The sequence below is a fragment of the Buteo buteo genome, chromosome 22 (assembly GCF_964188355.1).
Source record: "Buteo buteo chromosome 22, bButBut1.hap1.1, whole genome shotgun sequence".
Classification (NCBI taxonomy): domain Eukaryota; kingdom Metazoa; phylum Chordata; class Aves; order Accipitriformes; family Accipitridae; genus Buteo; species Buteo buteo.
Genome location: NC_134192.1, coordinates 25,237,300 through 25,262,995, shown reverse-complemented (window position 1 = coordinate 25,262,995; position 25,696 = coordinate 25,237,300). Strand labels below are relative to the sequence as shown.

The window sequence follows — 25,696 nt, the reverse complement described above, 5'->3', positions numbered from 1 at the left end:
CCCTCGTAGCCTCCCAGCAACTCGAGCTTTCTGCCCTGGTTTGCCTCTCCTGCATCCCACATCCCTCGGCTTCTCCTCCCATCTCAGCTTGGCCAGCCAGTCCCGGCTGTCCCCCTGCACTGGTCTCAGCTTGTGCCAGACCACAAACAGCCTCAGTGGCCAAGCAAGAACTACCTATTCTTTCTGAAGCCAAGTTGTCAAATTTTTTGTTTTGCCTTTGCATTTCCCCTGGTCATTGAGGGTAACGGTGGGAGGAACTGCAGTATTTTCCTGTTTGTTGTTTTAAGCCTTGCTAATACATCCTCTGCTGCCCCTCCATATACAAAGTGGAGGATACGAGCCTTTCCTCCATTACGTTTCATTTATATTGATATATACCTATGTATGCGTACACACACTGTGGGTGCTAGGATGCCCTTTCAAATATCTTTCTGCAGCGCATGTGCCACGGGACAGGAGCACATCTCCATCAGTGTCTGGGGTGAGGGGGTGCATGCTTTGGGAGGACCCTCTTGGACACGACCAGGGTGAGACCTCAGCCGACGGAGCAGCCCTCGCCATGTGCCCCGGGTCCTGCGGCGGCCGCTGAGCAGCATCAGGGTTTGGGTCATGTCTGACTCGTCCAGCCTTTGACGGTGAATGCCCCGAGACATCGTGTGCTCACTGCTCCTACTTGTTTTAAATTAACTATAGGACGTAAGAAATTAGGAAAATCGCCCCTGTTGTTATTGTATTTGATTGGGGTATTTACTTGTAATCCAATAATTCCTTAAAACCAGCTCAGAGGAGGATGTGAGGGGGAGTTTGAAGATGTATTGACCGGGTTGCAAAACCACTTTATTCTTCTGCTAAAACTCTGTTCCCCAATACAGCTGCATTCAAATCCAAAATCAGCCCATTAGCCACTCTATTGGCTCCCGTTAACATAATAATTGTCACATAGAAATAGGTTGGCCAGTCTCAAAAAGCTTCATTTACCACCAGGTCTCAGGGAAGGAATACAAGAATGTCACTGGGATAATAATGTATTTTTGACGGATAGTAATAATTATTGGCATTGGGCTGTTCCTGAAGACAGACTGTTTGTATTTCATCAGCAAGGCTTTGTGATTGGAGCTGCAACATTTTCCCTTAAAAATTAACTTCTGCTGCCAATAAAAGGAATCAGGCTCACATTTTTAATCTTTTCTTTTTTTCTTTGGTGGTTGTTAGTCCCACTTTGGCTCCAGTTGAGAGGGTTTGCTCTCAACAATGTCCCCCTAATCCTCTAAACACTATGCCCAGTTCCCCAGCCCTCCATGTGCACAGCGAGGGCAGCGTGAGCCAGGGTGTGGGGGGGTCCCTTCTTCAAATCTGGGGGGAATCTAATGGCAGAGACAGTCCCTGGGCCTGGGTGCAGTTTCATCTGCCCAGCAAAGCTGTGGGGTGATACTTGCACTTACTGCACAGGTGATGCAAAGCAGCCAGAGATGCTGGCATCCCAAACACATGCACTGCGAAGCTTTTCAGCTGCTTTTTGAAAACTGCATCTGGAGAGACCCTGTGAGCCTGCCCACAGGTTTGGAAGGTAGAAGAAAAATAAATTTCTGTCTCCTGGCAAACCCATTCAATAATTCAATAATGTGCTGTAAAATGTGTGTTTTCATTCACTTGTAATTGCCCTTGTGTCCTGCAGAGAAGCAGTAACATGAGAACTGTGCACACAGGGGAAACCCTGTGGAAAATACAAAATGGGAAAATCAGAGAACAAACAATAAAAAAATCATCTGTGGGGAAGGAGAAGAAAGCGAAGAAGGAAAGAAAGTTGGGACTGGAAATTCAGTTCTCTCTAACGGATATAAGTCTTCATTTTTAGCAACCAAAATTTAATTAACTGTCCTCTAGCCCCCTATGCAGAGGAGACAGGAGCACACAGAAATTGGTGCAGACTGGATTTAAAAGGGTCAGTGCCACCATTACTCTGTCAAGGAGAGCACGGAGGTGTAGGGCTAAGCAAGATGAGCCCAGCGGGAGAAGTGGTTTATTACGGTGCTAAGTGCAACCGGCACAATGTGCAACCGATGCCTACGGGGATGAGCCATTCCCACGCGAGGAGCAGTGGCAGAGCACAAGGGAGCTGAGCATCACCTGGGCCTGTCCCTCCTGACACAAAACCAAGCTGAAATCGAATTACTGGCTTTCTCCTCGAGTTCACTCCTGTGAATCCCCTTCTCTCCCCGCCATCGGTCCCCTGGGGTTTCTGCTCTTTCCTGCTCATAATGGACTTGAACGGGGAAGCTGGAGCGCATGGCCGGACCCTCTACCGCAGGCAGTCACTGCATTGCTGTTTCCACCCCTCACCTAAAAGCTTCCACTGCTGCTGGGCATGGGGTTGGGGGGATGCTCGGAGCACAGCCCTGGCTCTGCTCCCCCGCCAGCAGGGTCTGCGTGGCCAGGGACAGCCTCGCACGCTGGGGCACTGGGCTGAGAGCAGAGACCAGCCGCAGGTGTCAGCACGGGGAGAGCCAGCAGCACATTCCTCCTCTCCTGCATGGTTGTCCCACCCTTGGGTCCAAGGACAGCCTGCGCAGGTGTTTGAAGGAAACCTTTGGAGGAATGTAAGTTTCCTTACTGCTCAGCCTCCAAGTCCAGGTGCAGTTTGGTGCCCGGCTGCCTACCTAAATTCTGCCAAACTATTCATGCCATGTCAGTAGATGTTAATGACTTGGCTTAAGGTACCCACTACTGACATAAAAATCCAATGGGACAGTTTTCAACCCATCTGAAATACGTTCTGAATGTTTGTGAAAGATTCTTCTGTCTCGTAATTGAATGCAATCAGGCATCTGCGTGTGCTAATGGAGTAACTGTGCCAGGTTAAACCTCCGCCGAGCTGCGCAGGGCTCGCCTCCCCTCGCTGCCGCTGGGTTTTCTGCCTCTCCTATTCATGGTGGCTCACTTTTCTTCAGACCCTGTTGGTCTGTGTTCAAACATTATAGCTTTCTATAGGGTAGGCAAGAAAATGAAGTGCAAAAGCAGGAGAACTGCCAAAGCACTCTTCATGATTTCTGCTATTTGCTCGCTCCACCCCAGCTTTGCCATTTAGTCAACCCCCCCTACACACCCCCGCCAGGGAGCACGTGCTTCCCTCTTCTGACCCTTTCCTACAGAGACAAGGACAGCCTTTCTCTGGTCACGCAGTCCCTTTTCCTGCCCTCTCCTCCCTGTAAGTACAGATTTTTGGTCTGTATTTTAATGCAACATTTTTAATCCAGATCATCCCAGACCAAAGATGGAGAAGCAAACACAGGGTTTCAGGAAAAAAGTCTTTCTTACTGTAAAAGCACTTGCTCTGTGCCTCCAGAATCTGCACAAGGGAAACCTTAGAAAACTCATCTGACTTAACTGTTCACAGGTCATGCACTCACTGTTAATACAGGGCTCACTAATTAGCCTGGCTCTTGCTGTAGGCTGCCGTGCGGGATCACACCCAGAGCATTTCATTAGCGGGAACATTTCCTCCAGCCTGGCCAGACCTCTTCATCTGCTCCCCTTTGCGAATCTGCTCACTGGGCAGATGGACATGCCCTCAGATGGGAGTCCCCTGTGAGAAGGATGCAAGGACCCCACTTCACTTGCAATAGCACCTCAGCAGGTCTTGGATAAAGTCTGCTCAGGGTTTACTGGTCAGCACAAGTCACTGGTCTCCACCTCTGCAGTTACTTTGTCAGGGGATGCAGGTGATGTATCTCAACATCCCACACGTTTCAGCCACATTCTTTAAAGCAAAAACCAATTGGTCAGGAATATTTTGCTTGGCAGGATCACTGGCTGCAAGCTGTGGCTGCTGTGAAAGGCAGGGGACACGTCTGCATTCCTGCTCCAGAGACCAGCTTAGGAGAACACCCAGTGCACATGCCTCGTGTGGGTCAAATGGTATTTACTGGCATCCTCCTCTGGAACTGGAGGCTTGTCAAGCAGTCGGTCCGTGTGCTTTGAATGCCTTTGCACAGCTTTGCATCCCAGCTGGAGATGTTCCTCCCGGAGGCAGTTGAGGTGAGGATCATGCGTACCCCAGCATCTTGTTATACTGCCAGCCTCTCTGCAAATTGTGGCTGATGAAGCACCAGGAACTGGAGAGGGTAGGAGTCAGCCTTGTTCTGACCACCTCGGAGCTGGTTTTCAACCCCACACCTCTCTGCTTGCATGGAGTACCTATGTTCCTTCTGCCAGCTCTGCTCCACAGATGTCTACCTCTTATCACAGTGCTGAGAACAAGAATCCCAAGTACTTTGAGGGGAACGTGGCTTATCATCGCTCCTTGTGCACCAGCCAAAAGTGAGACGAGACCAGACAACACAAACGCTCTGAGGCAAGGAGCAGAGCAGGGTGTAAACCTCTTGTTCACAGGGAGCTCCTCGTTTGGGTGTAAGCGTCTGCTTTGCATGGGAGTGGTCACCCCAGGGACTTCTCCAGAAGAGCAGCCCCTTGAGGTAGGGCCAAAACCACCCCAACCTTACCTACTGCAGCGTGTCCAGTCCTCAGACACCTGGGAATGCAAAGTCCTGGATGGTTACAGCCCCAAATCCAGGAATCACTTGAAGGGAAGGCAAGGCGTACTCGGAATTCCCATCCCAAGAGCACGCAAGAGGCTGCTCTCCCAAAAAAGACACCTCCGGCGCTCTCCTCCAGACGGCCTTCCTGCAGTGTGCCAGTGGCCCCAGGCAAGCTGCTCCGCACGGGCTGGGCTCTCAGCCCACATCCCAAGACCTGCCTCCCCCGTGGGAGGGCTGGGCTCCTCCCGAGCCTGCAGCACGCCTGCCTGCACCATCCACCCCCAGTTTTACTCGGCACAGGCAGAGACATTAGGATCACTTACCCCTTGCAGACCTTCAGTAAGGCTGGTTGCTCTCAGTACAGCAGCAAGTTCATTCCCCTGTTAACTCGGGGTGTACTATTTCAAGCATCTGCAAAACCACAGGCCCCACGCACCCAGGGAGCTCCACGGAAAAGGCTTCTTTGGAAACCACACATGCTAAATACCTCTGCTGACACTATGGTTTTGCATTCGGTGAGGAATGACTCGTTCTTCTGGGCCTTGATTTCAGAGGCTGCTTTATCCACACTTACTGTATTGCGTTAATGGCAGAGGCACAGCTAGCGATGCAGGACTGCATACACCAGCATCGCATGTGGGTATTCTTCACGCTAGGAATGAGTTGTAGTAGTGCAAGCACATATAAAGCCTGCGAGAGTTCGGAGAAGTATAATAGCTTTAATTAGAAAAGAAAATCATCATATCCTTCATTCTAATAATTATTTTAAAGAACAGACCAAGTGTAAGGGCATGAACAGACTTAACGAGCACTGTAATTACCGAGCCTAAAGAACAACTCCTCCTCAGCAAAGCTTCAGGAACGGGATCTCCTTGGGCATCGTTTATGCAGTCTCTGCCTCCTCCCCGTCCCCAGGCCACGCGATGTACCCCACCTGGGATCCGACCCTTCTGAGGAAGATTAAACCTGCACAACAAACGGCAGCCGATGCCCCCTGACTGGGGCAGGCACTTCATGGGGAAGGGGCTGGGGGCCGCGGCCGCTCCTCTCCAGCCGTTCCTGCCCCATTCCCACACCAGCGTCACGAGGTCACGTTGGACTCAGCTGCAACAGCATCTCTCTTTGAGAAGTGCCGCCTGCCCCTGCCAGACAGACCCCTCCACCGGACCCCGTGGCCAGGGCACACGGCTGGGTCCACACTGCGAGGCGTTTGCCTGTACCCACGGGTGGGCAGGGGGGCTTGGGGCCACGCTCGTCCGCACGCTCCTGCCCAGCGGACAGACCTGCAGGCAGGAGGGGAGAGGAATCAAAACTCAGCGAGCATCACCACCTCCGGCTCTGAAATTTATTCAACTACAAACATAGAGCATTCGAGAGCACCAGGTCTGGGAGGAATGTGGGGCACGCACACACCCCTTGTTTAACGAAAAGGGCAGGAGCTTCAGCTACTGCTTTATTCGAATACAGACATCACCCCCAAAACAACAGGAACAACTCTACTTCAGAATTACAATGGTAATGACACGGAATTTACAAAAATATAAATAACCTATTCATAACCTTAAAGAAAAATAACATCCACCATAAAAAATACCATGTATTCCCCTAGGTAAACCATGGCTACAGAAATGTATTTATTATTTTCCTAAAAAAAGCACCAGAGTCTGCATTATTAAGTAATCCAAAACACACAGGGCATTTCCCCCTAACACTTGCAGACTTTTCTAAGTGTGCCCAGATGATTAAAACTGAGTTTTCTTCAGTATTGCCTGCTTCTCTAAGAGCATATTGAAAGTACAATTCTTATAAGCACCCTGTTCAAGAAAAGCACCCAAGGATGTACTAATTGTTCATTTTAATTAACACTTTAATAGGATTTAAGTATATGCCTATTTTAAGTCTACACTTAAGAGCTTTCCAGAACAGGGCTGGATTTAAACTTATCATATGAATTCCTCTGCAAATCAGACTTCCAGACAAGAGTGGTGTCAAAACCAATCACTTGTAAAAAACATAATCCCGCTGCACAAGAGTATTTCCACTGTTCAGCCCCAGCTAAAGTTTGCACAGATGCTGAATTATTTGATTTCTTTCAACTGTTTTTGAGCCATGCCAGCTTGGCATGAACAGCTTCCTGATGCTGCAACGTGAGATCCAGCGCTATGGGAATTTCCTTCCCTTACATTCCATGTATTGTGCTGAAAATACTATTAAAAAAGCAAAAGTCAAGTATCAAGTCCATTGGTTCCCAGCTAAAGAAATTCACCACCCAGGGACTGCCACCATTTCTGATGTCCAAATTGCAGCGTTATTGCCTGTTTTCAGGCTCTCATGGTTCCCCGTCGCCTGAGGGCTTTAGCTGGGCTTGCGGCAATCCAGCCAAAAGGGTCCCCAGGGGGGCAAGTTAAAGGCCACCTGTAGAAGTTTTGGCCCATGTAAACACAGCTGATTTTTGTCACCGCAGCTGGAAGGAGGGTGCCCGCCCCAGACACCAGTGAGAGTGGGGAGCAGCCCTTGGGAGCTGGGGCTGTAAAATGTGTAATATAAAATGTAAAATTAGACAGCTGAAAATCCCTGTCCTGCAACACTCTCATGCGGGGTCAAGCCTCCCTGGAGCACCAACCACGGTGACTTGCACCGAGACCGCATATGAGGCTCTGGGTGGGACTGAGAACACTTATAACACACTTTTAAAACCACCCCTGCCTCGCACTGCCAGCTCCTGCCACTCCAGCGCGGCAGGCAGTGAGGGGCTCAAGGGGCAGCACCCAGAGGGGCACAAACCCACCCTACACATTGTATGTGATGCGCACAAACCCACCCTACACGTTGTATATGGCACGGCACACGCCCACCTTACGCGCCACCTCCTCAGCCTCGAGGCAGAGGTTGTTGTTTTGGTGAATAATATTGCTCAGACATCAAACAGCTGAAAAATAATAGTTTACCTTAAAAACTATGAAGGGAACCGGGTTGATTTCTTTAAAGGGAGAAAAAAAATTTTAAAAATAATCCATCCAATGGGTCCAGAGCCCACCCACCGGCACACCAGCAGAACTGCTCAGCATGTGTGGGAGGGACAGACGCAAGGACCTGCAGCACACACGTCGGACGATTTCCTCATTATTCACTGTTTTTAATTTAACAGCCATTCCTGCCCATCCCTTGCTTCCGATGCTGCCGTGGGACAGGAGGAGGCCAGCTCGTGGCTCTGGGCACCCCGAGGGACCACTCACTGGTGGCACCAGTGACACACGTACACAGGGACACGCAGGACAAGCCACCCACCCAGACCAGTTCCAACTTCAAAGCCAGAGCTGGCAAGTTGAGCTGCATGAATGCTCTGACTCAGAGGCTGTAGGTGAATTTATCTTCGCTCCCGCTGGAAGTGACTAAGCGTGTCCACAGAGGGATTAAATATTTATTCGATTTTGTTACGTGATTAATCCAAATGCTCTCTCCCTGCCGCAGATAAACCTCAAATGAAAAAACCCTGACCCCAGGCTGTGTTTGCTTTAGCAATACTTTTCCTGACTGCTCTGTAACAGACCAAGCGTGTAATGAGCAACTGACTAACCCCAGCCTAAAATGGTACAAGGTCTAATACTTTTGGGTCTTGCGGAGCGAAGAGCAATAAAACGACCTTGACTTTGGAAGAAACAAACAGCAGGGGAGAGAAAGTGTCACATCCAGCTGAGACTGCCCGTGCCTCCCCTTATCTAACCACATCCTGAGCACGTTCAAGTCTTAACAGCATTTAACGGGGAAAAGAAAAAAGAACAGCAGCTATTAATACCCGCGTGCGGGCAGATCTGAGGAAAGGGCTGCCTTCCCAGAAGGTCGCCCGCTTTTTCCGAGTACTGTGGTCAGATAAAAGGCAAAAAACTCGGGAGCTCAGCCGGGGATGCCCGGCGGGCGCCCGGGCGGGCGGCAGGGTAACAGTGCCGCTTGCTGGCGACCGCCGCGCCGCCGCCACGGCCACGGGTGACAGGGGAGAACGCAGAAACCGCTCGCCGGATCCAGCCGCAGCGTTGAGGGACAAAGCAACGAAGCGAGTACCGCCGGCTCAGCCCCGGCGATGCCGCCCGGGGGTCCCGGGACAGCCCAGGGTGACACTATCGGGATGCCACCCGAAGGTGCTCGGCGCTGAGCGGCCGGTCGCGGAGAGCTGCGGGTCGCCGGCGCCCGCCGGCTACTCTGCCCGTGACCTCCGCAGGAACGGCATCCGCGGAGGGGGCCGGCATCGCCGCCTTGGCCCCACGCCGGCTGGCAGCCGCGCCGGGGCAGCTCCCCGCATGCCTGGCCGCCCCCGCGCCGCCTCGCCCTGCGCGCAGGCACTCGCCCCCGCCAGCCGTGCCAAACTGCAGAGCGACGGGCAGGAGCAGCGCTCGGCTGCGGCACGGGCTCCCGCCGCGTCCCCCCGCAAGGCCCGTCCATCGGGGGCGAGACCCCGCGTAATGCCCCAGAGGCTGGGGGCGGATTCAGGAGAACAGCCCGGAGACCTGCAGCCACCAGCCCCGGGGCACGACAGCCGGAATCAGGGGCGCCCGGCACAGGCGGGACCATTGCAAGCTCCGACAAATCCTCCAGGAAGAAATTAGAAGCAGAAGGGTGCTCCTCTCCCTAGCAGCTACTCCCAGAAATGAGAAAATTAGGTCATTTTTAGGCAGAAAAAAAATTTAAAAAAATTATTTTAAAACAAGGCGGCTCTGCCACGACCAGCACGCGGTCGTCACCGCTGACTGTGACGCAGCCACGGTCACGGCTTCAGCCTCCAGCTGCTGCCTGGTGCTGGCTGCTCCCCGGGGCACGGTGGTGAAGCAGCCGGGTGGTTTGCAAAGCCCCGGCACACGGAGGTGGCAGTCAGCAGACGTCCGCGGGACCAGGGCACACGGTAGGAGCCCGGGGACTGAGCCAGCACCCTCCCCAGGCCGGCAGCCACAGCACTGAGCTGCAAGAAGGACATACGTCAACCCGCCCCGGGGATCAGTCTGAGACTCCTGCAGGAAAACTGCACTGCTTCAAAAAAAGGACATGAAGGGGAAGGTGCCAGAGTGGCACAGGGAGACCAAAGGCTGAAGCCCGGCACAGCAGCCATGGCCAGGTCCTCTGCCAAGGACTGTCTTCAACACAGAGGGAGAGGAGCGAGCGAAAAGTAAACTGGGAAAGTGGCAACCGGCACCTGGGAGAGCAGAGCACAGGCCAGATGAAGGACGGGAAAGTGGGAATGGGAGGGAGGTGATGCCCCATAGGAGGGTGGCTGCCTGCAGAGACCAAGCCCCGTGGCCGAGGGACCCCACGCCAACAGCAGGGGCAGCACGGGGGCTCACTGCAGAGTAAGAGCACCGCAGCGCGGGTGGCACGGTGACCGATGGCACTCCACTGCAGGACAAGGGGGTCACCGCAGCTGGAGAAAAACGGCCCGCGGAGGGGTCTGAGTGAACCCTCCCATGGGGAGGCTGGGAGGAGGCACGGCTGCAGCCCCCCGGCTCTCCCCTGAGGAGGAACGCTCCCCCTCGCGTCCTTCTGTTCTGCGATGCAAAGACCATCTCCACGTCCTCCCCACGTGCACACCAGAGAGATTATGTGACCGCAGGGCTAGCGGATCCTCTCCCGTACCAGTACACAGAGTGCCTGGAGCCTCCTCCATCCCTTCCCCGTCCTCTCTAGCGCTGGCGGCCCTGAGCCTGGCTGAGCGCAAAGTGGTCGCAGAGCAGGAGCAAGGCATCGAACCGCTGGAGCCGCTGCAGAGCTTGGGCCAGGACTGGGATGGTGACCGCATCTCCCGAGTAGGTGAAGTGAGCGACGAGCTGCTCAAATCCAGACATCCGTCCCAGCAACTGGGGTGCGACCCCCAGTTCCAGGGCCACGTGGCTGAAGTTCTTCACACCGTTCAAGGAAGGGTCCAACAAGAAGGCAAGTGACTGCACCAAGGAATGGGGCAGCTCTGCTACTGGGAGACCTGGGGGCAGCAACACAGCAAAGCGGGGTTAGAAACCAACCCATCTGGCTAGGATAAGGGTAAACAGAGCAGCCAGACTCCAGCCCCTTGTCCCTGCTGAGCAGGCAAAATGCCACCCTGCCAGGGCAGGTACCTCCTCCAACATCACTTTCAGCGCTCAGCAACATGGAGCTGGCTCAGTCCCGGGGAGGCTGGTAACTGGTGACAACTGGGCATCCATCCGCCACCCACCCGCAGACCATTCAAGGCAATATCACAGAAAATCTACCCTGTGAACTAGCACCAAAGACCACAGGAGTCAGATAAGTCCCTGTGATGACTGGCACCTCCATGTAGCCATGGTGGGCTTCTGGAGGAGCTCCCTGCCGAGAATCTGCCTCTCTTCGCTACCCCAATACTTGGAGAACAAAGGCGAGGCTGGAAAGACACTTACCCTTCGCCGTGCTGCTGATCTGAGTCACAAGGCTCTGGGCATCATCCACCTGGCAAGACAAAGACCCCGAGGTTGGCGGCAGTCTGGTGAGAACAGCGATGCCTGTCGCTGCTCCCAGGGCCATCACAGAGGCTCAGGGGAACAGCAGTTCTCTTTCCAGCGCTGCCATCCCACGGAGCCAACGACCTCCTTGGGATGCTCCAGGGCCTCCCAGCAAACTGCTTCCATAAACGGTCACCTGGAGCTAAGCTGTTAAATGCATCTCTCTGCCAGACATTTTCTGAGCCTCAACGATGTTAGTCACCGGGTTCATTACGAGCTCACCAGAGAGGGAGGAGGAACCAGCTCCCCCCGTGGCCAGGTCAGCTTTCTGGAGAGCAAGAGGACTCAGCAGAGCACATCAGTTAAAGATATCCTTATACATTCAATAAACTGACTCGTCTTTTGGGTGTTTGAAACCACCCCAGCAGGTCACATCTCCATGGCTGACAGCCTGTTGAGTGACACATCACTAAACATCTGGCAAATCATTTTTGGTAATTACCAGTTAGTCCCAGGTATTAACAAACCTTAGTCTACATCCCTAACCCACCGGCAAGCCCAGCACCCCGTGCCCAAGCCCCGAGCATCCAGCGGCGGTTCGGAGGAGCAACAGGGCTGGAGGAACTTACCGGCTGCTGCCCGCTTTCAGCGGTGGGATTCGGGAAGGTGGAGGGCAGGTGCCGGGCCCCCTCCCGCCCCGTGCCACCGCTCTCTGCCGGGTTCCTCTGCGCCGCCCGGCTCGCCGCGTCCTCCGGCCGCTCGCCGCCCACAAACTCCGCCTGGGTGGAGAACTTCTGGAGGTCCAGCTCGGTGCACTCCACCGGGGCGTGCGGCCACTTGTGCTGCATCTCGGAGGCGCAGGAGGAGAGGGGGGCCAGTGCCTCCGCCGTGCCCGCCTGGCCCTGCCGGGGGTCGGAGGGCGGCAGGACCCCGGCCAGGCAGTCGCTGCGGCCTGATGCCCGGATGAGGGGCTGGCTTTCCAGGAGGCTCCTGCCCAGCTGGGCTTTGGAGGCAGCGCTGACCGCGACGGCCGGCGGCAAGTCCATCTCCGGCTGGAGAGAGGGCAGCTGGAGACCCACGGCTTCCCCGTCCGAAATGAACTGCGCCGCTTCCACGGGGCCTGAAACCAGGAACCGGCACGGCTCAGCGAAGCCCCAGATCCGCCCTGGCCCCTTCCAGGGGGGATCTGCCAGCCCCGCCGTTAAACCCCCTGGCCCAGGGCCTGCGGGCAGAGCTGGGAGCACCCTGTCAGAGACCAGACACCCGACCCCTGCACCACCACTGAGCAAAGGCACTTTTGTGCCTTTCTGCCAAGTTTTGAGCGGGGCCGATCCCTCCCCCTGTCACGGGAAGAGCAGGAGCAGGCTGGGGGGGGCTCAGGAGCCACCAGGGGTGCACACCAGCATTTCTGGTACAAGGTCTGCAAGCGTTCCTTAAGAGAGGTCCCAGATTTCATGTTGGTGGGACTCGGACACCATCCAGCTCCATCCTTCCTGCCTAAGGGCATCTCAGTAGACCCTAGGACCGTACGAGCCAGAGCCCAGCACCACCCTCCCTCCCCCAAAGAAAGAGGAGGGCGGCAGGAGCAGGTACCTTCCGCCTGCCTGTAGCAGGGGCTCAGGTTCTTCACACCCAGGCAGCAGGGACCAGACATCTGCTCCTCGCACAGGAATCTGCCGGGCGCCGCCGCCGTCGGGAACATTGCTCGCTGGCCCGAGAAGTTCTGAGTCCTCAGGAAGACTTGGAGAATAGAGGAGAACCAGTCTGAGCGAAGGCTTGGCTTCCTTCCCCAGCACGTCCTCAGCCGTGCGGTATGTCTGCCGGCAAGGAGCCGGGAGCCAGCCGCTCCCTGGCACGCTGCTGGATGCCAAGGTGCCCCGACCCCAGCCACCAAACCTACTGCCCTCTTCCCTCACCAGCCCTCCGGCCCTGCCCTGCCAAGAGCCACTCAGCCTCAGCCCACCGCCCAGAAACCCCAGGAAGAGAGGATCGCCAGTTCTGACTGTGAAACAGCATTCTCCTCCAAATTCTGGTACTAAGGAGGAGGGAGGCTGCTCCGTGTCTTTGAGCAGGCAAAGCACAAGAGAGGTCCTGCAGATTTAAGAAGCAGGATGAGGCGTTTATTCTGCACGAGCAGAGGAACGTTTGGGTCACTGTGTGCTGCAAAAGCAGCAATGCTCGGGGCAATGCTCTACACAGCGAGAAGGGGCCACGGGCACGTGTGACCAGCAAAGGGAGAAGGAGGAGAAGCACCGCGGGCATTGACTCACCTCGCTGGCACTGGCTCTTCCAAAACCGCTTGCAGTAGATGATGGAGAGTGCCAGAAGCACCAGTACGATGATGACCAGGGCGCTGCTGGTCAGTGCAAGAAGGGCCGTGTCCTGCGGCGGTACGGTGGGGACGGCTACCTTCACCAGGTTTGTTCTGGACCGACCTGCAAACACACCAGCCACAAAACATTGGAGCCTAACCCCGAAGCTTGGGCCACCCTCTCACTGCCCGTCCCTCTTCAGACGCAATGACTGTGCCTCCTCCAGCAGGTCTGCAGGACATCAGCTTGTGCTGTGGCCAGCGGAGCAGGCTGGCCAGCAAGCAGCGTTGGTGAAAGGATGGTGCACATCCAAGTGCACGCCTTTGACACGGTCACCGTGACTTCGCATGCACCATTAACCTCCTCCACCGTGCCCGCACCACCCGCCCTGCCCCAGAGCAGCTCGCCCCACCGCCGGCGAGGGACAGCACGTACACTGAGGCTCGGAAGAAGGCGTCTGCTTGGTGCAAGGGATGCATTCCCAGTCCAGCTGCCCGCTGATCCGTGCTTTGCGGTAAAACCTGCCAACAGAGCGGAGGGTCTCAGCAGCGCACGGCCTCACGGTGAGCCCTGGCCAGCCCGCCTCTGGAGAGACAGGCGTGTTGTCCGCCCCACAACAGCGTGGGGAGAACCGGCCCCCCACACTCCCGCCCTGGCAGGCTGGGACGCCCCAAGGCAGCGGGTCTCCCCATCGCTGGCTGAAGCCGTATCCACAGCTACTTTTTCATGTCTGTTGCCACTTTGGCCAAGGAGTGACATCACTCGAACTGCCTCCCCCCGCCCCCCCCATCCGCTAAAGTGGCTGACAGTGGTCAATAGCTCCACGAAGCCACAGAAACATCCCAGCCTACAACTGCGTCTGGGAGGAGGCTCATAAACCAGAGCCCCAACTTGTTGCTCTGTCCCGAGTCCCACTGCTCACCAGCACGTGGTCTGCAGCCCTCGAGCATTTCGCATGCTGGTTGTATGCGGCAATCTTCACTTCAGCAACTCCTTAAACCCATCACCCAGGCATGGTCTGTCCTTTCCTTTGGGGACCACCAACTCTGGCGGTCTACAGCCACTCAGTTTCCAGGGCTTAGCCACCCTGGTGTCCACAGGAACAACCTGGGCCTGGAAGGAGTTTCCTTCCATTGCTCGTTCACGGGACCCTTCAGGTTCCCTTCTTTGGGGCTACACAGGGGCCATCGGATGGGTCCGATTTGCATGTCATTAGCAGTGTCCTCAAAAAGGCAGCCCTGAGTCACCAGGCCTTCTCTTATGTCCCATGTTCTGGGTGGCCTCAGATAAAGACCCCTCTGTCCATCCCCCCCGCACGCTCCCAGGTGCAACCACCACAGCTCCGCTCCAGCCAGGATCCGGCCCCACTCACCCCGGCAGGCACTCCCCGCAGATCGCGTTGGTCGTCGCCGTGCAGTTGGACTTCTGGATGCGGTTGATGAGGCTGCAGGAGAGGCAGGGCTTGCAGCCGTGATGCCCCCAGCTGTCCTTAAACTTCCTGGGAGGGCAGGCAACGCACTGCGCATCCCCCCCGCTGCCGTCGCCACAGTCCTGCAAAACACGAACGAGGGCGGGTGTGCGGCTGCGGCGAGGAGCCGCTTCAGGTCCCGAAGCGGTACCGAGGGGAATGGCGTCCCTTCTTTGGGGGCAAAGGGTGGAGGGGTCACCGCGCATGCCAAAGCTCCTCAGAACCCAGCCGAGAGCAGAGGCCACCAGAGCAGCTCTGACGGAGACACGCAGGGAAGCCATTTGCTGCCCAGCCGTGGCCCACCGGCCGTGTTTAGGGAGGAGGAAAGCTCCGGCAGCGACGTGCCCTGGGAGGCATCACTGGCGGGGGGGACCCCGCTGGGCACCTGGGTGGGAAACGTGACTCCCAGCACCGAAGCTGGGCTGCAACCCCTGCAGCAGCATCCTGCTCGCACCCATCCAGCGTGCAGCCTGGCCAGGCAGCGCGGCTTCGCTCAGGGCCGCGGACTGGGGGGAAGTTTAGGTTTCCATTGGCAAAAAGGAAAGAGGGCAACCCGAGCAGCAACCTGAAATCCCTTCCCACCTCCTACTTCCATTGTTTTGCCCTCCTACCCAGGGTGAGTGAAACTGTTCACCATCCCTTCCCACCGAGTCCCAGTTCTTCCCAACATGCCAGGACCTAAGATTATCTTTCTGAAGAAAGGCTGGCAGAGGATTCCCCTAGCACTGTAAAAGCCTCGGCGCTAGATGATTCCCAGTCATTCCAGAGCAGCCGATTTACCTTGGAAAGCTCCTGCCCAGGCATGCAGTTTCTGCAGGGCGTGCATTTCCGATGCTCGTCCAGGTACTCACTCTCTTGGCAGACCATCGGGCCTGGAGAGGGGCAGGGAGCCTGAGGAGGAGAGGAAGAGAAGACTGAGAGGTCACAGCCAGCCCCAACACTTTTAAGAGGAGCAGCATGCCCTCCCCCGGGCAGAAGTTTCCACTCTGGCCAGGATGACAGTCTGCATTTCTCGTGCATCAGGGATGTCACTCTGGCAGGAGGAGGCTGCCTGCTCCCACCACACAGCAGGCTGCTCCAGCAGCTCAGGAAGGGTTTCCCAGCAAGGCTGGCATTGCACCACCTGGTTTTGCTGTCCTGTCACAGCCTTCACAATGGAGCAAATGGAATTTCATTTCCACTATTAAGGTAGACCCACCAATTGCTCAGGTCACCGATTCGCAGGAGGGCAGTGGACTTTGCCAGCACCGGCTGTAGGTCTGGGTACCCCAGGCTATTGGTAGAAAGCTCAGTCCCAGCAAAGTCCCAGCTTCGGGATCTGGCAGCCTAGCTCCGGCCAGCGTGGCTGCGTTGGTCTGACATGACCAAACGTCGGTGGCTGGCCGTGTCCCTGGCAGAACAGGACACACGCCGGTGGCCCCGCTGCACCAGCCTGGCGCCGCATGGGCTCGCTTACAGTGATCTCAGAGGACTGGCAGAACAAGCACCCACCTCCCCCCAAAACACCATCCAGAGACTTCCCGAGGTGAATTAATGGCTCAGCTGAAGTTAACGGCAGAACTGCCCCAGCCCCAGTGGAGCCACAGTTTGCTCCTTCAGCGAGTGCGGCTCACAGGGGAGCACGGGACTGGCCTCTCGCCGAGAACAAGCAACTCGGACCGAAGCTACAAAGCTGAGCAGTTTATTCAGAGTTTTGGGGCTGTCTGCTCATTTCTGCATATTCTAGATGGGTTCTACACCCACCAGCAATAGGGACCACCTGAAAATGCTCTTTTGAAGACCACCACCCTGAACAGCCTGAACCCCCTGGGAAAGCCTAGCACTTCAGAGCCGTCCTGCTCCACAGCCTCAGGAGGAGGAAAGGCTCGGCCGGGATGCCTGTCCCCTGCAAGGCTCTAGCAGCAGAGCGGGGAGCGGACTGCAGGGCCCCCGAGCAGCCCCCGGCCCCTCCTGCCACGGCCCCCTTCCCCTCCCATCCGCACCGTTCCCGGGCACTGAACACAACGTCCCACAGCAGCATTCCTCCGCATTCGCTCCTCTGCCTAATCCCCCACCACTCCCTTGCCGGCTGCCTTTTGGAAGCGGACACTTGGACAGGCTCCCCAGGCTCCGAACAGACCGAGATTCATTTGAGATGAAGTCTTCCCCGGACGAGCATAGAAAGTGAGTCACCCCTCGCCGCAGCTCCCGCGCACGGCTGGGGCTCATTAGCTGTTAGAAGGAAAGGCAGCGCAAGCCAGCGAGGACTGGCGAAAAGAAGCTGAGGGAGCTAAATTTATCTTGCAAACATCTCGGGAGGGGCATGATCACAGCCTATAAATAGCGTAAAGGTTACTGACACTACCGAATAAATAAAGGAGATTTGTCACTATCTCAGAAGGTGGCGAAGAGGGAGGTCAGTGTCAGTGCCCCGGGAGAAGCACAGGGTTTGGTGTTAGGGCTCAGCTGCAGGCTGAATGCAGTAGGAAAAATAAAACCGGGGGGAGACAGGCCCCAAAGGGGTGATACACAACTGCTTCGGAGGGCTGGCACACTAACGGCCCGAACCCAACCTCTCGGTGAGCTCAGTGCCCGCACCCCAGCTCACACCCCACCCAGAGGCGGGTGCCTCTGCCCGTTGCGGGGGGTCAGCACCACTGGTGTTCTGGTCCCGAGTCTGGAGTTTGATTTAGGCTTTCACTCGTAACAAGAGCATGAGATGTAGGGCATAGCGTTGCAGGCAACAGAAAAGGAGCCAAGACACCACCAGGGTCCGGAGAACAAGGGGACCGATTTTCACCTGCTCTCCAAAGCACCATTGTAACACAAGAGAGAAGTTCTGGTGGGAAAAAAACCAACAACAACAAAAAAACCCAAACCAGCAGGCTTTTTAGTGAAAGTGCCCTACAAACACAACATGACCACTTTCTCTCATATATTTACGGACTTCTCTGCACTTCAGAAGGGCCTGCAGCTAGGGATACATCCCTCACAGCCTCTCTCTCCAGAAGAGGCACAGCTTAAACCAGTTTCCCAAATAGAGAAAGTTACACAGGCAGAAGGAATCTCGTGCCAGTGCAACTCCACGCGTGAGGACATCTGCCAGCATGACAGTATCACTCCGGGATGGTGGGGGAAACAGCACACCACAACCGTGCCAGCAAAACTATTAAGTGTAGAGCAGGCCTGCTGTTTCTCAAGCCACAATATAATGATACATGGAATGAGCGCTTTGTTGAATATCTGGCATGAAATTCAAAGCTGTGGGATTTTTGTACTTCTTATTTTAACAATACCAGAACCAAGACATTTAATTTGTAAGTGGAGCATACATCCAAACCACACAGCACTGCCCTGGTAAAGCAGCAATTTCTGATAGTCTAATAAGCGACTAAAACAACTGGTCCTAATTAGCCGAAAGTAAATAACAAAAACAAACAACAAAACCCTCCCACCTCTTTGGAAACTACACGGAATCTCAAGGTGACTGCCAGAGCAACAGATTTTATTTGCCAAAGAGGAATATAAACATGACACACTATCAATGCGCTTACAGGTTGGAGGGAAGCAAAATGTACTGCCATCATTTTGAGATGCATGACATCTTCTAGCTTAAAACCACCATAATTTGTTAAAGGACTCTTTTATTGTCTTAAAGAGACATCTTGTCTGAGCAAGGCAAGCAGGGTGTGCTCCCCACCGCATTATTACTCAAGACAGCAAAACCATGAGTTGCTGAATGAGTCTCACTGCATGAGATAAAAAGCATTTCAGCAGAGCTACAGCGCAAGTTGCGGTTCCTTCACCTCCGTGACAGTTCTGGAGCTCTGTCATTTTCTTTTTCCCCATGAAAATGTAATTTTCCAAAAAGTTAGACTATATGGGAATCTAAACTATTTCTTTTGCGTCCAGCTAATGGTTTCTGGTAGGAAAAAGAGGGTGAGGAAATCAATAAGTGAAAGTACAAAAAAAATCATCAGTGAAAGCGTTAGTGCTTCTGGTTCTTCCCATCTGACCACAGCCCAGCAGGTACCAGGGGACAAGCAGGGCAGTGCAGGACCCGCAGCAGGAGATGGGCCAGGCTGGTCCCTGCCCCAGGCGCAGACCCCGTCCCCTCAAGCCGTGGGTCTCTGCTGGCCCGGGACACGGGGGTGCCGAGACCCACCTTCAGGGGTTCTGACACCCACACACTGGCGGCAGCTCCCCCACATCACTGCGCGAACCAGCGGGACGTCACAGGATGTTTCTACTCTGCTGCATGACAGACCAGCACAGCCAGGCAGTAACTGCATCTCAGATGAGATACTTGTATACATTGGAACATAAAACTAGAGAGCCGAAATCCTAAATAAGAACTGCAAAGGAAAAGGAGGGGAGGAAAAAATGAAATGTTATCTGGAAAATATTACTGCATGCCTTGCATTTGGCAGTGTCTAGTCCCAGTCTCTTGCTCAGTCATTCCTCTGCTCCTGCACTCATTTGGTCTGAACAGCATCTCTCTGTGCCTCCCTACACTACAAACCATGCTGCGAGTGACTCTGCCACCCCGTAGGATGCCTTGTAGATGAAGGACTGCTCAGAGAAGCAAAAATAGGGGAAAAAAGGCCAAATCTGAATCTTTCCAAGTGGCTTAGAAATCAGCAGGTTTTCCAATATATTTGGAAATTCTACCCACAAGATTGCCCGCTCATTGTTTAATGTGGAGTGGCTGGGAACTTATGTCTCCTTTAGGTGAAAGCTCCCCAAGCTCAGGTGGGAAGCGCTCTGGGCTGGTGTCATCTCCCGTTACTGCACTGCAGTAGCCCTCAGGTTGCAACGCTCACTTTCTACTCCGGCTTGCTCACTCCAGCTGCAGATGGAGGCATCTGAAACACTACTAACCCTGTCCCGTCCCCCCAACATAGGACAGAGAGCATCCCTCCTGGTTTTGCTGCTGTTCCCATTCAGCTTTGCAGAGTCCCACAAGGCACCCACCCGGACACGGGTTTGTCCCTGCCCAAACGAAGGGCTGCCCCGGCACCGCGTGCCCGTGGGGAGCGCCAGTTCCCCCGTGGAAGCAGGACCCAGGCTACAAACAGTGCTGGACAACCCAGGCTCGAGAAAGGAGAATCCAGGGTCCTGGAGGAACAGGACATCCCTCCAGTACGTGGATGACTTGGGTTACTGCTACAGGGCTATATTCCTATATTCACTGCGCAGAGGTTTGAGAAAGAATTACAGATTGGGACCATAACTACCAATTTTTGTCAAGTTCTGGCATCCACGCTCTGCCTCATTAGATATCTCAAGTGAGATTTCCAAAACTCCTATCAGTGTTTGTAAAACCTCGGGTTTCTGTCTAGTTTTTGGCCCACATCTACTTTCTAGCAACTGCCACTGTCTTGCAGGTGATAATAATTCAGTCTCTTCGGAGCGCCTGGGTTTCTCCTCAATTCTTACCACCACCATAAACAAACTCGCACAGATTACACGGAGGAGAGACAATCATCGCCTAATTTCAATAACGACCGTTACGAATACGAGCATTTGCAACCAGTACTTACTCTGAACCACTTCGGTGTGCCCTCGAGAACACTCGAGCGCTTTCACGGGGGGAGCGCACCACCCTGCGCCCCAACACCGGACCCCAGCAAGCGCTGCCCGGCGCGGCCACCGGCCGCCAGCCCCTGCGGGACCGAGGCCCCCCGTGCCTTACCTCGGACCTAAAGGACCGAGTGGGGTGGGGGGTGTAGGGGGGCGCTGCGAGGCACGGGGGTGCCGTGCTCCGCGTCCCACACCGGCTGCCGCGCGACGCCTGTGGCGGGTGCCGCCCACGCGCGCGCGTGCCGCCCACGCGTGTGCCGCCCGCGGGGTGCGCCCCGCTGTGCCGGAGGGCTCCCGCCGCGCAAGCCTCGGCTCGCCCGCCGCCTCCCCCCGGCCCCCCACGCGTGGAGCTCGGCCGCGGCTCGGCCCGGCCCAGGCGGGGCGAGTTGCCGAGAGCCGCCCGGCCCCGCCGGCGCCCCCCGCCGCCCGGCCGCGGGAGGGCGGGCAGCGTGTGCCGGGATATGCCCGGGCACGTCTCGGCGAGGGGGCTCCCCGGTGCGCGGCGGCACGACCGCCTCGCATCACCCCCCGCCGGGGCACCCCCCGGTCTCCGCATCCTCCGGCCGCCGCACCCCGGGGCCCGGTACCCCCCACCCTCTCCCTCCCCTGACAGCGCTCGGAGGCGCCCGCCGGAGCCAGCTGCGGCCCACGCGTACCGCTGCCGCCGCCCTCCCGGTTGCGGGACCCGCCGCAGCCCCCGCCGGTCTCCCCGACCCCCGCAACCGCCACCGCCCGGCGGTGACACCGGCACCGAGCAGGACCGGGACCACCGCCGCGGGCGAGCAGGTGCACGGACCCCGCGATTACCTGTGTCCCGGTGCCGGCAGGACGGTGCGAACCAAGACCGGCAGTGCGGACCGGGACCGGGACCGGCAGCGCGCGCAGGCAGGGCGGTGCGGACCGAGACCGGCCGGACTCCGCGGGAAGCCGCGTGCAACGGAGCGCAGCGGGCAGCGCCCCGCCGCCACGCCCCGCCCCTCTACCTCCCATTGGTGGGCGCCGTCGCCTGGGCGGGGCTATGCAAAGGAAGCGGCCCTTGCCGGGGCTCCCGGGCGCGGCGCCGAGCACCGGGACGAGCGGCAGGGCCGGGGAGCGGGGAACGGTGGGCCGGGGAGCGGGGGAACGGGGGCCGCAGGGCCGGGGAGCGGGGGAACGGGAGCCGCAGGGCCGGGGAGCGGGGGAACGGGAGCCGCAGGGCCGGGGAGCGGGGGAACGGGGGAACGGGGAACGGGAGCCGCAGGGCCCGGGAGCGGGCCGGTGGGCAGCCGCGCAGCGCCACACGGCGTCTTGGGAGAGCAACGACGGGGCGTCCTGGTGTTACCGGCCGCGATGTGGAAAAGAAAAAAAAAAAAAAAAAAGAGAAACCCCAGGCCACTCGTGTCCGTGGGGGCTCGACAGCCACCGGCGGCAGGGGAGTGGGTGCCGTGGGGTGGGAAGGCAGTCGGGAGCCGCAGGTGAGGACCGTGTTCCCGAAGAGCTGGATTTGTTCGTCATCTCTTCCACAGACGTCTCACGGCCGGTGGAAGAGCCCCCGTCCAGCCGCCCCTCGCCGTTGGCGTGAGTGAGCACATACGTGACCACACTTGCCATTTGGGAACCTGCGCTCTGCCGCACCGTGGGCAGGTCCAGTGTGCCCAGGCAGGCAAACGTCAGGCAACACAAACCATCACGGCCAGGGGCTTCTCTCACACTCCGAACTAAACTTCTAACAGGGGTGGTTCGGGAGAGTTATCCTGGAAGTATCCCAGGATTGTTGTGCAAAGACTTACTCCACCACGGTGTTTACCAAATTGCCATGTGGAATCTAACTTTCTTGTGCAGGAGGGAGTTTATTTTCCCAGTAGCATTGGTCTTGGCACTCCCTCTTCAGTTTATTGTGCCTCCAAACTAGTTAGCTCTTAAGTGTTGATCTGCGTTGTTGCATGAGGTAGTGTACCTGAACTGTGTTTGGTTTTAAACCTGTTATTTTGGGACATTCTCCTCATTTCTCTCTCTTTTTTTTCAAAATTTAAGCAATCTCTCTCCAGAAAATGCTTTTGAGAAGTCCCAGAAGTTCCCCCCTATCACTGCATAAAAGCTTCTAGAGAGCTAGACAGTCAGATTGGAATAACTGGAAGGATTTTATATGAAACTCAATTAAGCAGTCAACTTCCTCACTGCTTCCTCACCAAGTCTTCTGATTTTTCACAGCTCGGTGCTTCAGCCAGGTTAATGATGCAATCTCCACAGGAAAAAAGCTCCACAGGAGTTGTTCTGTAGGGGGATGAGGATGACTTCATCTTTCACATGGGGCAGTTTGCCTCATGCAGGTCCGTGTCTGATGCAACTGGCCTGCACTGTAACGCTGCTGCCCCTCTTGCATCATGCAGACGGCAGCGTGCGAGCGGCCAGCGGTGACGGCGGGGCTGCCTCGCATCAGGACTCTACGGCTGGCAGGACAGTCAGGGACATAAACACCAGCCCTTGCGCTTTGGAAGGCTGATACAAGAGTTGTTTAACTGAGCAAAATTACATCAGCAGAGGTCACATGTAGGATTATTTTCCGCTAAAAAGGGAATTGAATCAAGGTGAAAGATTTGCAGTAGAGCATCTGGCTGGCTGATGGGTGGTTATTCACAGAGCTGCCCCGAGCCCATGGGGTTTGTGGTGGTTCTGCCAGTGGCTGATGCGCAGCCCTGCTGAGGCGCTGGAAAGCTGCACTGCCACAGCCAGCCTGAGCCCACCGGTGCTGGGGCCAGGACCGAAGCGGGCAGCCCTGCTCTCATCCCAGTTCCTTTCTGTGGGGTTGTGCTGCTCCCCTTTGTGGCCTGACGGGAGCCAGAGAAAACTGACAGTAGAGCTGGAATAGCTGTTACTGCGGTGGGTTTTTTCCCCAGTCAGATCAGCACCGCACAGCCACACACATGAGCACCAGTGCTGCCCCAAGAACGGCTAAGAAAGCCTATGGAGACCAGGGGAGGTGGCAGGGCTACACTTCTGGTGGCAGCACAGACTTAGACAGGCTTTAGTGGCTTGCCAAGCTGCACCAAGGAGCGGCCACTTGTGTGATGTTTGCCAGATTTCTGATATTCCAGCTGCAGGGATCGTTGGGTCGGGTAAAGTGCTGTTCATCCAATGGATTTGGGTGTATTTTGCAGGCTAAGGCCTTTGAGATGTTAGCTTCAGCCTATAGAAATGTGTCCTGAGGTATTTGGTGGTATGACTGTAATTACTCGATGTGCTCAGGGTCAGGTTATCTCCATTAAGTTGTAACTACGTAGCATAATTAACAAAATTACTGTATTATGAGTTAGCAAAAGCCTGAATTCTGAAGCAGGGAGTCTGTTTTAAGTTTTTTCTCACATACTGGAGTATTCACAACGCTAGAGGGCACCAAGTCCAGGCACAAATCTATTATGGGAGCAAAGCAGCCTGTAAACACCCCACCCGCACACAGACACACACACAACTGCCCTCCGCTGACACAGGGGGATCATCCACGTAACACATGATGTGGTGAAGAAGTCACACTTGCACAGTCATCTGGACACCTTCCACCTTCCCCTCTGTTTCAGATGAGTCCTCTGCCCATCCCTGCCTAAGGCATCACAAAATCATACTTTAACCAGGCGGGGAGGTTATAAAAGGCAATGGGAGCAGTGCAGAATTCCCCTCTGCAAATGCTTTGATGCACCTGGCCTCCCAGTAAGACCTGTTGGAGGTGCTCCATGGAAATGCCCGGTGCTCAGCCGGATGCGACGTTCAGCTGAAGTCTCATCACTGCCAGGCTGACGTTTCTCCAGTTTTTAGTTCTTGCTTCATGGTCAAGGCCACCTCTTCAGAGCCACCTTTGTTGCTTACCTTGTGAGAAAAGCTGCTTTGGACTGAGATCTACTGAATTTTCCCTATGAGAAATTTCCCATGATTGCCTAAGACATAGCTGAGCAGTAGAGTTTTGAGGTGATTTGTGACTTATTTGTTCTTTGACTCGGTGCCCTTTCCACTTACAGTGCTCAAAATAATAGCATGTGTTCAGAGGACCTTATTCTCTGGCCTGATCATATGGCATTTACTGCACCTACCCATCTAACTCAGCGAGCAGGTTTCTTTCCAGGGCCATTACATAAATTGGGTTTTTCACATGATCACCCCATGCATGCTATGACTCTTCTGTACATGTCAGTTAGGATTTGTTGCTGACTTTTTTGTAAAGGTATTTAGAAGACATTTGGCTTCTCTAAAGTATTATCTTGTGGTGCTCCAGGGCTTGAGTCAGGAAGCTAGGCAAGCCTTTCCCAAGGCAGGAACGTGCTTCCCAGTGCTCATGGTATGTTCCTCCTGGTGTAAGCCTGGGACATTGGACGCTGCCTGGAGGTACAGCCCAGGGAGAGGTTTTAAGATTCCACTTAAATCCAGGTTCAGCTGACCAAGACACTATAGCCCTCCAAAACTGAGACCCGTGCCTCCAAACCCATTTAGGCTGCTCTGTCTTGACAATGATTTAGCATCTTCATACCGCTCTCAGAGACAGTGACACTCACTTTCTGGACACAGCCTGAGGGAAAGGGGATGGACGGTGGGATCTGCTTTTACGTCAGCCCCCATTGGCTAAGTTGCTTTCCTGGGAAGTAGAGGAGGTAAATGCAGCTCCACTCTCAGCGTGAGAAGTCACAAGCTCACCCTAAGAACAAGTATCGCTGGCCAGAAGTCATCTGGTCGACAGCCTTTCTCTGGCAGGCGTAAGGACAAAGCTAATGCGACACTTCTCCAGAAGAGTCTCCCAGCCTCCCAGCAAACTGTGGTTCAGGCACAAGTGATGCTTTTGCATTAAATAATGCAGATGGCTTATTTTTCCAGTGAATTTGTCCAGCCCATAAAATCCAGGCAGGCTTTTACATCCTCAGCCTTCCTGGGCAGAGCATCCAAACTCACCTGCGCAGGGCACTGTCAACTCTCCTTTCAAACCTGCGCATTCGCTCTTGGGTACGGGCCTGTAAGAGTTAATGCCATAGCATCTCGTTTGCCAATGCCTGAAGTCTTTACTTGGACCTATAGTACCCATCACAAATCTTTCTAGGGCACTGATGGTTAAAAATGTTCCAAATCTGCTCACCTTCACATTTGAAAAAAACAGCCTCCAGAATAAAGGTTATAATTTCTGTGCCTGAAAGCTCATTTGTTTGGTTTCCCCCAGCTACCTCAGCCTGTCTCGTGCTGTAAGCTTTGCCTTTGTACCACTCTCACAGGACTGTTTTTCCACAGCTGAGGCTGAATTATGGGTGTTTCCATGGGCATTGGAAGGTGTGAGGACGCACGTTGGCAGGCAGGCATGGGCAGGACACAAGGCATTGCCCGCAAAAGCTTCTCGAGGGCCAGGCCAGCCTTGATTTCAGCATTTCCCCA

General features: G+C 55.4%; 1 protein-coding gene across 3 annotated transcripts; it reads right to left on the bottom strand.

The window, feature by feature from the left end:
- Positions 1–746: 746 nt before the first annotated feature.
- On the bottom strand, positions 747–21,246 carry EDA2R (ectodysplasin A2 receptor). 3 transcript variants are annotated; one of them, XR_012653983.1, is made up of 11 exons: positions 21,122–21,246; positions 15,533–15,643; positions 14,657–14,835; positions 13,720–13,805; positions 13,243–13,407; positions 12,566–12,712; positions 11,602–12,092; positions 10,931–10,979; positions 10,155–10,497; positions 5,357–5,818; positions 747–5,225 (listed from the first exon to the last, which is right to left on the bottom strand). XR_012653983.1 is itself a non-coding variant. In XM_075054227.1 (9 exons), exons 2-9 carry the CDS (start codon positions 15,617–15,619, stop codon positions 10,202–10,204), a joined length of 1,500 nt encoding a protein of 499 aa, XP_074910328.1. In that variant the 5' UTR covers positions 15,620–15,643; positions 21,122–21,246; the 3' UTR covers positions 5,867–10,201. The 3 variants fall into 3 exon arrangements, 2 of the variants coding, with proteins under 2 accessions (XP_074910328.1, XP_074910329.1); XM_075054227.1 differs by lacking the exons at positions 747–5,225; positions 5,357–5,818 and having other exon boundaries at positions 5,867–10,497; XM_075054228.1 differs by lacking the exons at positions 747–5,225; positions 5,357–5,818; positions 21,122–21,246 and adding an exon at positions 16,872–19,345 and having other exon boundaries at positions 5,867–10,497.
- Between the last annotated feature and the right edge of the window lie 4,450 nt (positions 21,247–25,696).

Coding starts and splice junctions, on each gene's coding strand:
- EDA2R (XM_075054227.1), bottom strand. CDS start 15,619: ATGGTCTGCCAAGAGAGTGAGTACCTGGACGAGCATCGGAAATGCACG. Junction 13,806..14,656: donor TGCGGGGAGTGCCTGCCGGG/GTGAGTGGGGCC, acceptor CTCTGTTGGCAG/GTTTTACCGCAAAGCACGGA. Junction 12,713..13,242: donor GAAGAGCCAGTGCCAGCGAG/GTGAGTCAATGC, acceptor CTATTCTCCAAG/TCTTCCTGAGGACTCAGAAC.